This window comes from Aquila chrysaetos, chromosome 9 (assembly GCF_900496995.4).
Source record: "Aquila chrysaetos chrysaetos chromosome 9, bAquChr1.4, whole genome shotgun sequence".
In the NCBI taxonomy this organism is placed as follows: Eukaryota; Metazoa; Chordata; class Aves; order Accipitriformes; family Accipitridae; genus Aquila; species Aquila chrysaetos.
In genome coordinates, this window is record NC_044012.1 from 37678093 (window position 1) to 37694148 (window position 16056).

The window sequence follows — 16056 nt, forward strand, 5'->3', positions numbered from 1 at the left end:
CAATTAGGATTTTTATGGTCACTAATTGTACATCTGAAAATTTATACAGTTTATTTTCTGCCTGTGTTTATCTTTGCACAGAGAAAAGAAGCACAATATTTATGGTTGTAAAGTTAACGTTATATTTTCTGCATGGAGATCTCTGTAGCTTGCTAGATATTTGTACCATTTATAGAACCCAAATTTTCTAGGTTCTCTCATGTGTGGCATCGAGGGCTTATAGCTCATTAAGGATTTTCTGAATGGGATCTTTGTCACATTCTCAGAATGTGACTTGCAAGTTATATACCAGCTCAGTCATCAACTGTGACTTTTAAAGTTCTTACTGCTTCAGAATCTGTATTAGAGGAGGTGTTTCTCGATTTTTCATGCTGCTATTGGTAATGTTTTTCCTTGGAACAGAAACTTGCATTATATATTCTAAAGGGAACCTGTTTTTTTTTTAATTTAGTTACTGTAGTTTACATCTTGTCATCTTCTTCCTACATCTCTACTTGATTCACTTTTTGAAATTAGTCCATAGAAGTATCCAGCCTCTTGGGCCCCCAAAAGATAACAGCTATGTCATATCATAGTCACATGTGAGAAAGAGCTGTTTCAGCTGCAGACAGTGAATTGCCTGAAAGATGGACTCTGTGGGGAGTGATTGAGGAAACCTGAGTTCCTGCTCTGCACCTCTATGGAGCCTGTCTCCATTCATTAATCCCTGACCCATCCAGACTCTTTTTTTTTTTTTTTTTCCTTGGGCCGGGAGCATCCCCTCATCTGAGGTGTATTTGGATCTGTGTGTCAGTCAGGCTGTTCTTCTGCTGTAGCATAAGGGTAGTCATAATTAGTAACCAGGTAGCCGTCTTTAAGAATATATAGTTAGAAATGCCCCCCACCCCAACCCCCATGTATGTTTTTCCAAAAATATGACTAGTGCCTGGGTCTGTGAAGTCCCACTTCTTACAGGGAGTGTGAAAGGAGTCTGTGATCATGTCTGCACTACTGGGAGGAAAGGCAACAAACAGAGCTGTCTCCATCTGTGCAAAGCAGGGAAGCACAAAAGCAGAAACATGCAAGTTGGCTGCATATGAGCCAGCTTAGGTCCAGAAAGTCTGGCTGTGTTTATGTGTTGCTGTGCCAGGGCTAAATCATGCTGAGATGTAGCAGGTGAGTCACGCAGTCCTGTCCTGTGTTATACAGACTTCCCGTGAGTCACACTACCCTTTTAGGTGGTTGTGATTCTCCTTTGCAGAAACCAACGTACTCTCTGAAGGTTTTACAACTTTTAATAATCTAGCAAAGCAAGGTTCAGAGTGGAAGGTCTCTGAAGTTGACAGCTTGGTCTATATTTGACTAGTTTGCGACATCTGGAAGACCCTTGGGTGGTTTTGGTTTTCTTTCAGAATCTCAATAAAAGTTAAATCAATGCATAAATGAGAAAAGTCACTTTTGCTTACTGGTCTGAAAACACAAAAGGCTCAGATCATGGTTATATGTAAACATTATGAGATGAATACATGGTAATCCTTACACTGTTTCCAATGTGATTTCGTCTCACCCTGATTCCTTTCAACAGCAACTCCCTAGGACTTAACAATGAACCACAGAGCTACTGGCAGGTTATTTCCCATGAAGTCAAGGCATATGTCATTGGGTTTGGGTCTGTTACTTCTGCCCCAGTGTCTTTTGGGCCGGTTGGATGATTTCAACCATGTATGACAAAAGAAGGGAGACCTTGGGCCTACTTAAGAGTTTCCAACAAACTGTGTGAAAACATGCAGCTTAATATCTACTAATACCCTTATGGGAACATAACAGTATATGACTACATTATCATTAGCTATCAAAGAATCAGCACAGGAGAGAGACCTGGTAAATATAACAGTCATGGAAAGCGCATCATTCAAGAGCGTGCATCATCTAACGGCACTGAACGATGAAATGCAAAGCTTCAGGAAACCAGGGTTTGGTACTATCAGTGCTCAAAGAAATCCTTGTTGATTGATCGGAAACAAAGACTCTCTGGCAGCAGGAAGGATCACTCCTGATTTGCACATCAAGGGACAATTTCTAGGGACTTAACTCTCAGTGCAGAATATGAACTGTTTATGAACTGTTTTTGAATTACAGGAGCTGGAGAAAATTCTACCTCTGTGCTTATCTCAGAGGTGCTCTAAGTAGTTTAGTAGTAAACGGTAGTAAGCTAGTTCCTTGTTTAACTTTAGTGAAAAGATTCTGTGGAAGCCACCATTTAAGCTTATATTATGTTGCTGATTTTATATTCTTATGAAAACATTTTAAATGATGTTCACGTTATAGATCTGTGGAATCAGTGGGGAGTTTTGCTGAATGCGCCACACAGATGGAGATAGGGTTTTAAATGGAATACTTCATAACCCTGCTAAGAGAAGACATAAGGCAGAAGACACATCCCATCTAGTTGGTTTCTGAGTTTTTTCCTGCGTTGAGAAATAAGCAGTCCTGTGCGTTTTCCATGAAAGATGTTTGATTTTGGCTTTTTCATTTGCATTATTAGCGAACAGCTGCATGAAGGACTGTTTCATTGGCTACCATGCTGAAATCATCAAGCACATTTCAACTGCAATTGCCCTGTCTGTATTTAAAAATATTTTCCATATTGCAGTGTACTCCTATAATTTAAAAATTAAAACTATTTTCAGCTACTGTCTGCTAAATTTGGGGAGGGTGGGTTCCATTCACTTGGGAAAAATGGACAGAACTGTTTTCTTGTACTGTGAAGTTTCTGTCTTTAAAAATGTTTAACTCCTCATTTATGCTGTTAAAGACAGAAGTTTCAGGTGTCTATAGTGAGAAGGATTGTGTTCCTCATTCCCTCCAAAGCTGTATCTTTTTTTATATATGTCTTTTAAATACATTATTATTTGCACAGTGAAATTAGCTTTGCAAGAGGGATGAAAACGCTTGTCAGAGCAATTTTAGCAAAAAGATCAATGAAATTAAATATAAATTCTCTCCAAGGTATGCATGTGGGGCTTTTTGAACAAGGAAGCCTTGGATTAATTACTGTTAATTTAAAGTCAAGTGGATGGAAAGGAAGTCTTTCCAAAGAGCACTGCAGTTTGCTGCTTAGAGTGAACAGTATTTTGGTAGGGTGACTAACAATGTGCATTTTTATTTTTAACCTCTGACCTGTGCCCTCCCCACCCCTTTACCTAACCCTTTCCATTTGCCCTGGTCAGTTAACAGGCAGCAGCATTTGAAAGCAATCATGGATGACTATGATATCAGGTCTGCTGCAAGCATTTTAGCATCTGTTAAAGAGCAAGAAGCTCGTTTCGAGCGGCTTACCCGTGCACTTGAGGAAGAGCGGCGCAATGTCTCCTTGCAACTTGAGCGTGCCAATCAGCCAGCAGACCGAATGAGCATTTGCAACATTGGCAATGGTCAGCCACTGGCAACGGCCTGGCAGCAGCTTGTACTGCAGGTAACAGCCTGCTCATTTTACCTGTTGCTAGAGTTCACCTCTACCAGAATTTCCCATTCCAGAAAGTCAGGTGCATCTTGTTTGTCATCAGCATTTCATTCTGTAGCTTGTCTTATGATACCCCAGAGTTTGTACGCTTCATTGATTAATTTGGTAGCTCAGACGTCAGAGCCTTGGCTTAGAAGTTGCTCTTACTTCCTCTTAGCTCATGGGATACTGTAAAAAATGTATGCATCCTTGAGTATTAAACCCTAAAGAGAGATCTTCACACCCTTCTCTAAATCTATGCACTTGCTGTAAGCATAGTGATGTGCTGGTGATTGAAAAAGAAGGCTGAATCATAATCTCCATAGCAAACAAAATTTCCATTAGAAATAGTTGGACTTTGAATAGAGGGAACAGCATGAAAAGCAGGGATTTCCCTCCTGCGAAGTCTTATTGTTTGCGTAGGGAGGACTTCATAATTTGTTTCTTATGTTTATTGAATTGATAGACTTTACTTTAGTGATGCAAACTGGCTTTGTGGTAGCCTTAGATTTCCAAATATTGTTTTGCATGATATGTGTTCTTTAACTGTTTAAATGTACAATGATAAACTACTGACATCTCTAAATTACTTAAGCTTGCAAATCACTGTGACGTGCAAGGTAAGTCATGCAGAAGCAATAGTACTGTTTGTGAAGGTCTGTTTCCTAAGAAAACATTGTTCAATTTGGAGAGAAACTCCAGGCTATGGGGATTCTAAAAGTTGTTTCCCAATTATACCAGACTGTTTTACAATTGTACTTGCATTGAGCTGTGTTCGGGCAGTCTTTACATTGTATTATGTTAGCACAGCTTTTCTATTAAGAGCTGCCATGTTTCTGTACATGTAGGTGCTTGAATATGGGACTTCATGTGAAAGCAGCAGCCTGCACTGGTTAGGCTAAAAGTCTGACAGTAGCTGGTAGGAGATGTAGGTTGTTATCGTCTGATCAGCATCTGGGCTAGGGAGAGGGGAGATGTGCTTACATATTTTTTTATAGAAAAAGGACAAGTTCACCTTCACTTTTTCTGAATGACTTTGTGCAAAGTGCCTGATTAATAGCTCCAGAATGAAATTCCTTATCCACAAAACTGATGAAGCATGAGTTTTCTGCAGTGTTACGGCTTAAGGTCTAACCGCTTCCAAAAAAACTTAATAAAAGAGTTTAAGTTACTGGGGTCTACGTGACACTTAGGGAGAAACAGCCCCTGTAAGTGACCCTAGACTGAATCTGTGTACACTCAGCTCATTGCCACTGGATGAGGGGAGCTTTCGTTCATAAATAATTAGTGTTGAGGTTTTTAGAGTAGCTTGTACGTGAGATAAAATGGTTGAATAGCTAAATATGTACAGTTAAGAATTAATGTAAGGTTATTTGTGTGAATTTTCATTAAATGCACTGAGAGCCAAATTCCTCCCTGACTTACTAGAATTAATTAAATAGCGTTTAAATGAAGGGTGAAAGCTGTACATTCAGTCTTATGCAGAATATATAATTTCACCTTTACTATAACATATTGCATTTCATTGTTAAGAGTACATAAAGCAAAAGGCACTCTGTGCTCTCTGTAAGGATTGCTCGTGCACTATAGTGAAATGCAACTATCTCTGAAGCTGTGTTTCGGTGAGGACTGACTAAATTCTGCTTATCACCCTATTCAACCTTTGTTGTAAGTAATATTAAAAACTAACTCAAGTAGTAGTTTTTCCATTTGGAAGTTGCGTAGGTGATTATACATAATCTACTTATTCTGAGTAGAATTTGGGCAAAAAATGAGGGTTAACTCCATTTTATGAGAATGCCAAATAATCTTTAATGATCTCCACAACCAGGCATCAGTTTTCCATGTTGTTTGATTGTCAAAGTGGAATCTGTCAAAGGGATTTGTTAGAGAAGCGTGTTTAGTCAGAGCTTTGTTAACAGAGTTTATCTCAGTACTTTTTTGTAATATACGCTCCAAAATTTATTCCTTTCTTAGAAAAGAAAATAAGCATGCTTTTTTTTTTTATTGTAGAAAAGCAAAAAATAGTATATGGGCAATGTGCCAGAACTGTAACAGTTTTCTGAAGCCCTCAAAAGACAAAGTCAAGGTCTTATGCAAATACTGATTCTATTTAATTAATTCTGGATTTTTTTGCTGGCCACTCTTTTTGTTTTTTTAATACCAACTTAAAACTCATTCCATAACAATAGCTCCTTGTCCTTGGCAGCCCATTTAGCCACTTCCTTCACTTCACTTACTGGTGAGTTCTGCCTGTTCAGTGTGAATTTAGAATATTCAAATGGAACATGTGAACTGTGGTGCACTTGTTGAGATCTGCTGGGAGTGTATATGGCATTGTGTCTATTGGCCCCTGACAAGAAATATCAGATCTGCAAATGAGGTCAGGGATGTGCTGTAATTGCCAAAAAACATGTGCATAGACTTCTTAATTCTACATTAAGAAAGTGTGGGGGATTTTTCTAAGAAGTATCTTAAAGTTGTGAATGGGAGAAGTTGATTACTTGGACAATCTAAACAAATCATTAATGGTTTGTTCAGATATTAATTAGAAATAGCTGAGATTATTCTTTAATGGGAATTTTTCCCAGAGGGGAGGTTTCTGGGAGATACTGTCCTCAAAATAAGAGGTCCTAAATGTTGCTGAAAGGTCTCCCATTAATATCAGTAAGAGTCTTTTTATTGAGGTAGCATAAAGCACAAAGCATTCGTGTTTTCATAGCCCATTGTAGAAGGCAGTGCCTGCCAAACCTTCAGGCTGTGCTGAGGTTTTGTACCCATCTCTCCTTCCTGCAAGAGGCAATAATCAGCTACCACCATACGGGCAGCTAGCTTTAACCAGCCCAGTTTCTGGCAAATAGGTACAAAAGTGCTGTGTGTGGTTAATGCTTGAACAAGTCGGTCAATATAACTTCTGCCCTATCTGGCTTCCCCAGTCTTAAAGGCTGGCTTTGATTAGAGTTTGTTGCTGAGCGTACAGTCGATGACATTAATTAGGGTGTTTCAACTCTAGAACTTCTGGAAGATGTGCAATGTTATACATGCGTTACTGCAGATTTTGAAGTGGTCAAATAAAGTGCTCTTCCAGACTAAGAACCCTCTGGACAAAAGGTTATTAGTTACTCAATGAAAACCTTTGCATTACTCTGAAAAATGTGACATTTAAGGACATTTTAATCATAGAGCTTTTATCTGGTTAATAAAAATCTCCTAAAAATCCTTCCAGTTTTTAAGGATGATCTTGACTACTGTTCCCGACTGTGGCTTTGAGTGGTGGCAGCCACATGGCTGGCTATTGTTATTTGTTTCTGAAAGTGAGAATCTGGTTGTACGAAAAAGATCAGAGCTGTCTGTTAATGTGTATTTGTGTTTGCTTCTCCAATTTTTACAGTAAAGAATGTAAAAAAAAAAATTTTTTTTGGTTGTTTTATCATCCCAAGCTGTAGGAGTCTTGGCAGTCTTTGCCTTCTTACCAGTTTACCAATGCAGGCATAGTCCAATAAGCTTGTAAATCACTGGTGAGTAGCACCTATTGTGTCTTCTACATGTTAAAGTATCTGGTTGATAATGTTTTTTACAAGCTTGTTAAATCTTAATACTATTAATGTGTGAGGTATTTAGTTTAATCTACCTGGTTCTATTTCACTTCTTGTCAAATCAGCCTTCTGCTGCTCTTCAGAGTGGGAACTAAAGTTGGATAGGGAGAAGATAGGAAAAGTGCATGCATAGGGTATGTACTATAGTGGGCTGAATGCACAAAGCTGCAGTATTATCTACTGGTTAGCTAACCATTCAGAGCATAACTTTTTAATAATAGAATATTCTCTTTTTTTTTTTTTACTTTTGTTAAAACATCAGACATGTGAAACTTGTTAAACACAAGGCTATATCCTGGGTTGGTTTAAATTGGCATGGCTCCATGGGTTTCAGAGAAGCTCTGTCAAGTCTGATCAGCTGGGGAGCTGAACAACAATGTTTGCATTCAAAGATTGTTTCCCCATTGGTACACATTGACAATTTCCATTCCTGTTAATTTTTCATAACCAAAATAAAGTACAGCATTCAATAAACCTTTTTTGCCACAAACACACTGTGACAATACTTCGACTTCAATGATTTTGCAGTGACCTATAAGGATTTGAGAGGGGTTCCCATTATAAAAAAGGTAGGTATTACCCCCTTCTTGCAGGTAGGAAAGCTGTGGGAGTTGCCAAATCTCACATTGTATAAATAACAGAAATCAACCCCTTGCATGCTGGTGCGGAGTCTTACTTATCAGACTGACTCTTATGCCTGTAAGAAGTAACATAAGTTGATCTGAGAAGTCTTTGCATTGACAAAATCATCCATAATTAAAAATGTATTTCATTTGACTGTTATTTCTATTATTTTAGGTTCCCCATGGTGGGTTTGTTGGGGTGTTTTTATGTTTGTTTTTTTTAGATATATCATCTAGTACATTTGGCTAAGGAGGTACTGGAATAGATTAAACCCAAAATGGAGATTGTGTGTGTGCATATATGTTAGTATAGTATAGATAGTCCCACATGCTTTTTGCAAAGCCTGTTATTAAAAAAGCCCATCAGCATAAATTCACTCTGGTGTACTTTTTTTTTTCCCTTAGAATTATATTTTAGTTTAAAACCTAATGGTATTAAATTGGTAGTCTTGTTGCGAGTTTTACAGAAATCTGCTGTGCTTTATGGAATACTTTTTACTCATCGAACAGTAGTTCCCGTAAGAAGGAAGCTCCATTACAGTCCTGGTGCCACAGAATTGGTAAAGGCTGCCAAGGAGTAAATAGTGACTGAACAATGGCTATAGGGTTTGTGGTATGCTTTCTAGAGGTCTGTCAGTCAACAACATGTGGCAAGAGTCCTATGACTGCAACTCTAAGTTAAATCGGTTTCGGTGACTGGTTTCTTCCCCTAAAAGGAGTGATAAAATATCTTCATTTTCAAAAGGAAAATACAACTTTTGGATCCTGTTTTGACTTTAAACTTCAATCCAGCCAGCTTCACTGATAAATTTTTGACTCGGCAATAGGCCAACAGCTTCAAAGGTTTCATCCTGTCAATCTGTTGTGCTTTTTCACCCCATGTAAGAATGAGGCTTGCTGAGATTCTTAATGGTAAAGTGTGCAAGTGCGTTGTATGGGCTGAAGTTTCTAATAATCAAACCAAGCTGAATCAGCATGATGTGATACCGATGAATATAGCTTAATATCTTGCATTTGTGTAGCTATTACATCTAGTAATATACATTATTTTACAAGCTTCTCGCTTGTCACTCGTAAAGTCAGCCCTGTGCACGATTGTGCAATTGCAGCAGTTAACATGGCATGAATATGGTGTTGGAGGCAGAACTGAGCTTGTTTGTACCTTTTGTAATACCATGCACAATAATTTGGTCCCTCAGACGTGCCTGAGACAGACTTCTCTGAAACAGCGCTTGTGATCGTGCCATTTATAAAGGCTTATTAATGATTCAGCGAAGCCTGCTCTACGGTCATTTGGTACTAGCTTAACTATTTTTTCTCTCTGTTCTTTAAACGGAAAGAATATAATTAGTGTGATGCCAAGTATGGTAAGTTACACTGTTACAAATATATCTTGTCTAAGTCCTATTGGTAGGTTGTTCCCCTTTTTATACATGGCTGTCCTGAAAGTCGTGGAGTTAAGAGCAATGCAAAAGCTGTTGCTTCTGAACTAAGGAACTACACACAATAATAAATTGTTTAAAAAACAAGGAAAAAGCAGCTTAAGTTATTTAAGTGATGAGGTTTTTGAGTCAGTCTTTTTTTATTGCTACTGTGATTATTCATTAAGAGGTATGGTAATAAACACAGGCTCGAAATTGTCTATCGTGTTTAATTAGTGTCCTACCTCTATAACTGGTAAGAGCTTTTTTCATATATTTCCCTAGGTCTGACATATGTTTGACCATGCTTTTTTATAAATTGATATATGGTTTTGGTGCAAATATTCCCTAACTTTGTGTTTAACCAAGGTATTAGCAAAATAGAGTTGAAAGGAAGGCAGAAAAGTAAGTGGGAATGAAGAAACTTGAAATCACATACTGTTTGGTTGGGGTTTTTTCTATTAACACCCTCGCCAAAAAACAGCCACCCAAAAAACCCCCTCCCGACAAATAATACCCCAAAAGACACTCCTGAAATGTCAGTAATCAACCAAGTTAATAAAATTAATCTTTTCTTCACTTTGCAAATGCGATTATAGCTGTTCAAGGAAAATCAGCTTATGGAAAAAGCTACAGAATATTTTCATAGTTATGATTTGGATCATTTCTATTTCAACTTATGTTCCAGAGAAATAACACCTGTTTAAAAACTAACACACACATTTTCATTTTTTAAATTTTTAGGCAGGTATTTTGTAGCCATAATTAAACACCAATATTCTTCAGTCTTTGTGTTAATCTGAGGTACCACTGACTTCTGCCAAAAATGACATTTTGTGAATTGAGGGTCAGTTTCAAGTAAAAGGTGAACTCTAAAGCACACCAGAACACATGGCGAGAATTTAAAAAAATACAAGAAGATTAGCTCAAATTGCTTTTCTAAGAAAATACCATCAGGTTAACCTTTCTGAGTTAGTTTGGGCAACAAGAACTCTTCTGTCTGTATTTCATTACTTTTATTTAAGATTCTCTGCTCCACACTGACATAGTGCAGACTGTTAGAATATAGAGACTGTTTCCAGTGCTTTGATTGTAAGAACATGGGTGCATTAATATTGTATTTATGTTTGAACAACTGCAGAGAAGAAGCAAAAATGGGTTCTGAGCTGCCCCGAGTCATCAGCTTACCTTTTTTTTTCTCCTTTCCATCTCATACAGAATGCAGTTCCATCTTTGCATGTAAAGTTTTATGAAATTAGTTGTCGTTTGTAGTGCCTCTTGGCTTCCTTTGTTATATAACATATTTGTGCTCATAATAAGGGACTGACAGCATGGAAAATGACTTTTTTTTTTTTTTTTTTTTTTTTTTTTTTTTTTTTTTTTTTTTTTTTACCTCACAGGTAAGGTCAGGTACAGACAACAATGCTGTTGGTTCATGACAGCTCCCTGGTGTTACAGTACTATTTCCTGTTACAATGCCAAATAGCCAGAAAAAACCTCATCGGTAGTTAACCCATGCATGTTCTACTTCTGCTAGTACTGAGCAGATTGCAAAATGTTGAAAGAATTTGTGGGGATAGCCCTAATTCCTTTATAAAACCAGTTGAAACCATAGAAATGTAAGTTCTGATTCAGGGGTACGGTATGGTTTGGTGTCAAGAGTCGTATCGTGCCAGTTCTCCAGCCAGCTGCTGGTGCCCCTGCTCTCAGCTCCCCTATCTCTGTAATTCAGCTCTTGTGTTCTTTTGGCCTACAGATCACTGTGCAGTTACACGTGCGCTAGCTATGCCATCAGCCTGATCCTGTAAATTCAGTACGTATGAGTAGTCTTACTGAATTTCTAGGAATGACCTGGGTCGGGTTTCAGCTTCTGCATATGTGCAACTATTCAAAGGTTCCGGGGGGGAGAAGGGGGGAGATTTGGGAATATGATTCCCATGGGAGAGCGAGTCCTTAGATCAGAATTCAGTGTGAGCTGAGAGATATTTGCAGTACCTATGAATCCCAGCACAGTTAGGTACTGGACCAGAAGCCGTTACTCAGCTACTTTTCAGGGAGACGTGTTCCCCATGCATGAGGTGTGATCCTGTCTCTGGCTTCTGCTGTGTTGGAGATGATAATAGTTGAGTTTAGTTTGGAGGCTGGAGATTTTGCTGCCTTTTTCATGGGCAGTGTCCCACCTCTGTGAAAGCATCAACTCCTGGTTTACAGTGAGAGTCAGGATCTTTTGCTGATAGCTCAGCAACAGTGGAAACTGGAAGCAAGGAACTGATGTTTCTCAGGGCCGAAGTACTGCGGATGGCTTAAGACAGTGTTGCTAAGCCAGCCCACACCTTACAGGAATTCAGCTAGAGCAGTAGCTCTCTTGGAATTACTGCAGGTGTTTCAAATAGAGACTTTCCGAAGTGACAGTATGGCATGTTGCACCATTGTGAGCTCAAGGAGCTCCTGCTGTTTGCCGTTCTGCTGGGATTACCCAAATTCCAAAAGAAATCCTAGAACGTGCTTCCTGTATTGCAGGAGGAATGCGATAGCACAAGGCTAACAAAAAAAGAGAGTTTGTGCCACAGGCATCATGGTATATCATATGAGAGCCTCTGAAGGATGGACTCAAGTAGTATTCATGTGAGAATTTACATTTCCTGGTGGTTCTATTTCTTGTTTTAGCTTCTCTCCTATGATTATTCTTCAGTCTTCATGTAAGGCCTTAGATGGTAAAAACATGGATACAAGAGTGAACGGGAATATTGGCATCAATTTCAGCAACAACTAGGAAGATTTGACCAGCTGCATCAGAAGCTGTGAAGTGCTTTCCAGAAGGGATTTATTTGATAAGCAAACCACCTAAACCTCACTTATTAGAGTTATTTGGGGCTGAGGTCTGCTGGCATGCAGCAGAATTGACTCAAAATCAGTTGCGTTATCTGAGAAGTGCTTGTATAAAACTTTGTCAGCAAATCTAGTTTAAAAAGTATCTAGTTTAAAAATCCCGAAGTATTCATTAAAAATTTTAAAAAAGGGAACCCAGCAACTGAGAAACTGACCCTCTGGTAAGGAGATAATTATTTTATTCTTTCCAACACAGTGATTTGTTTTTCAGAATTTAATTACATACTATTTTATAGTTTTACATGTGCAGGTTGAAAATATATCTTTTAGCTCAAAGATGCATGCCTTTGCAGAAATCTCACTTTTCTCTCTAGCATCAACAGTACCTCACTTTCATGTCTCATACTTCATCTCTTAAGTATGTGCTCTGCAACTTGATCTGGTAAATGCTAAATTCCAAAGTGCAATCTAATGTTTGTCAGCAGGACAGCAACTGGTTTATGCTAATGATTATAATAGTGCAATGCAATGACCACATTTACCCTAAGCATCTCCAAAATATTTTTGCAGTTTCATTTGCCTTGAAAAATCTCAACTTTTGTGTGGATTTTTATTAAATGAGGTTTTGAAAGCAACTGAAAGGCAAGGATTTTCTTATTTTGTTTGCCAAGATTTGTGAACGAATAATTTTCCACAACTGTTAACCTTTCTGGCCTGGAACTGTGCCAGGTTTAAATTAAAATTATTTAATTTGAATGACAAATTCACAGTTTCATAATAATTTTCCATCATTTTACATTGCTTTACTAATAGAACTATGTTTTCTTCTAGAAGTACATATAAGAGAAACATGTCAAAAATAAATTCTGTTTGCTGTGTGTACCTTATTATGTAAACAAGCATCCAGGTTGTTCTTTGCGTGAGGTCTCTGAGTGTTGCAAGATCAGTAAGTATAACTGCAAGTAATTATTAAAAATGTCTTAAAACAGGAATATTCAAATGTAAACATTAAAACATTAAAGAGTATTATCAGGTTTAACAGGATTTTTTAAAAAAACAGATTTCTAGTCACATTTACCACATTTGCTGCTTGATAATTAACATGAAAACATCTTACATTTTAAAGTCATGATTTATTTTTCATGTTCTCCTGCTTGTTTATTTCTCAGCTCAGACAGCAGAACATGATTAATTGTACTGGCTTTTTAAGATTTTTAATTCTCCTACATTTTAGTTCCCAAGCATACTACTGTACTAGTTCAGCTGGGATGTTAAGGAAAAAAGATTTTAAACCTTCACAAAACTTTTTTGCACGATATCTCTCAATTTTATGAAGAGATTTTGTTACTAATGTAGGCCTTGATCCGTACCCGTATGAGCGAGGCAGACCTTTATCCCTACAAGGCATTGCACAGGAGTTGGTCAGTCTTCATAAGCCTCTACCCTTGCAGATCCACACGTAGCCGCAAGAATGTTTTGCAGAAACTTTAAAACCAGCAAGCAGGCAAACAGGCAATTTCCTCTTCCCCTGAGCCCTTTGAGCTTTGGACCTTAAGGGTTCAGCCTGGCTTTTAAACCCCAAAATTTTCTACAATTCCATTTCAGCTGTCTCCAGTATCTATAAACTCTTGTGAACTAATCCTGAAAGAGCCCAAAATGAATGTTGGGCTATGATGACATTGATAAATTACTGAGCCTTTTGCTAGTTTAGGCCATCTTGTTAATGGTCAAATCATGCTCTCGCTTGCTTTGTCACAAATGTGGAGTAGTTCACTGAAGTCATCGGTGTGACTGAGAACAGAATGGCCAAAGATGGCCATGCGCAGCCTGAGGCTGCGTGCCAACTATAATTAAAACCTTTGATCTAAATGTCACAATTTACTTTTTATATATATATATTTTAAAAAACCCAAAAAACAAAACTGCTTCCCTTTTTAAGCTACCAAATTACTAGCTGAAGAGAACATTTTTTTAACCATAGTTGTGGTGACTGGGAAATGCTGTAGAATACTGTCAGAGTTCATTTTAGGGACTTAATCTAAAATGTATCTTCAGCTGCTGGCAGAGCGGCATTTTTAGAATACTGTAGTTAAAGATTGAAAAGGACTACAGTCTCCGTGTTTCTAACGCATCTCGATTAGCTCTTCTTCATTTTTGCAGTCTTACTTTCATATGCAAGTATTTCAAATACAAGAAACTTGCTCTGGAATAAAATTTCATACACAGAGACCTTAATTCTCTCTTCAGGAGAAAATTCAAAACAGCTTCAGGTTTTGATTTGAGGAGGATAGTAATTACTGTAAAAATCGGTTGATGGTACAGAGGGGTATCAATCCAGTACATAATGGCAAACCACATTTTTGCCCTCTGGATGAGAGAATGACATGTTAAGCTGGTATCTTCTGAGCAAGTGATTGTAATGTGCAGCTTGAAATACAGCACAAATCATCTGGAAAATCCAAAAACCAAAACAAAATCTAAGAAATGAAAAATGGTTAATGCTGGGTCTGTCTTTCCTGCATTTGAGTGTCTTTGTTTTCCTTTCCAGTAACTACAGCATGAAATTATGGTCATAGTACCAACCTTAAATTTGATTTGTTTTCCTTGCTGTTGTCATTCTGTTATAAATGTAAAGCTATTTTAATTTTTTTTTTCTTAAACTGGAGGAGATTTTTCTATTTTTATCCCTGTAAAATGCAGTTGATTCTTACCTAAATGAAGCTGCTGGGAAGAAACATAGGTCATTCATTCAGCTGCGACCTATATGCAGTGACATGTAGTTTCCTCTGTCCTTTATTTCTAATGTAAGCAGTGCTGTCACCAGACTGTCCTTGTTCTCATCCTGTCATATGACAACTTGGATGAAATGGAGTTGACTTAAACTAGATGCAGCAAGGTGGAAGCTGTTTTTGTATACATGTGAAAACCCCCTGAACTTACTGAAATGTCTAATGGTATCCCTCTACAGAAAGTGTCTGGTTCCTCTTTGCCATATTGTTCTTCAGCCTTGTGATCCTTTAGACCTCTTCTTTAATACTGTATTCTTAAATAAGGATGACACATAAAATCATCCTCTGTTGATATACAACTGCTCTCCAGTTGAGGCAGTCTGGCTTCGTCTCCATTTCTAACCTTGCAGTATGAAAGCAAAAAGATTGTCAAGACCATGTTGATGGAAATGTTAGAAATATCCTGGTGGATTTGTCCTACTAGAGTCATGCAACCATTCTGGAGCAAGTACAGATGCTTTGAAATGGCTCATGTAACTTTTCAAATATATTTTAAAATTATGGAAATGGTAACAGGAGAAGATTTCAAAATGTATCTTGAAGATACAATGTTCTATTTTCATTTGTCTGTATTAAAATCATTACAGCAGGGCACAGTGACACATCACAGTGTACTTACTATTCTTTAGTTCTCTCCCTTACCTTGTTTATTTGCTGCATGAAATTCCCAGAACGACAATAAAATATCCTGGGCATGGAAGCACCTATATGAATATAGGCTATCCAATTCTGAGAGTTGCCATGGGTGACTGTGGTGTTTTTACCTATAGGGTTAGCTGGGATTCTTGATTCATCTTGTGCCTTCTTGCTCTGTTGGGTTTATGGAAGTTACATATCACTGAAGCCATATGTTATGTTTCCAGGCAGAGCTGTAAACCATTTCATTTTTACTGCCTCTGAGAGCAGATCAATCTATAGTACAGCACTAGTGATGGAGAATTTTTTAAGGGTAATGGGAGAAAATAAAAAAAAGAGAGCTTGGCCCAGATACTATACTACTCCATCTTCTAGAGAATTAAATCCCTTCCTATTTATACATTTTTAATTTCTCAGAGAGAAGAAAGAACGTTTTCACCCTACTTTTGCAGCTGAGAAAAATGTGACAGATTAAGAAATTAAGGTTCATTAAAAAGAAGGAGGGGGAGGTTGTGGTGTAGTCAGCAGTCTGATGCTAATGGATAGAGTGTTTGTTGCCAGAATTTGGAAGTTCAGTATAACCTTAGGGATCTAATCTATAACTCTTATTTAGGTAATTAGTTCTTTTACTTCAGCATTGCCAAATCCCAGCATTCAGAATTATACGAGCTGGTAAAATAT

At 37.8% G+C, this 16056-nt stretch overlaps 1 protein-coding gene across 13 annotated transcripts in view; it reads left to right on the top strand.

The window, feature by feature from the left end:
- ARVCF (ARVCF delta catenin family member) overlaps positions 1 to 16056 on the top strand; it is a 293557-nt gene that overhangs the window by 116678 nt on the left and 160823 nt on the right. For 10 of the 13 annotated variants that reach the window (XM_030024130.2, XM_030024128.2, XM_030024129.2 and 7 more), the window contains one exon: positions 3210 to 3454. The exons of 2 other annotated variants lie outside the window; for them this stretch is intronic. In XM_030024130.2, the coding sequence (XP_029879990.1) occupies positions 3239 to 3454 (216 nt within the window). In that variant the 5' untranslated portion in view covers positions 3210 to 3238. The remainder of the gene's footprint in view (positions 1 to 3209; positions 3455 to 16056) is intronic. One more of the 13 variants, XM_030024131.2, reaches the window with a different exon arrangement.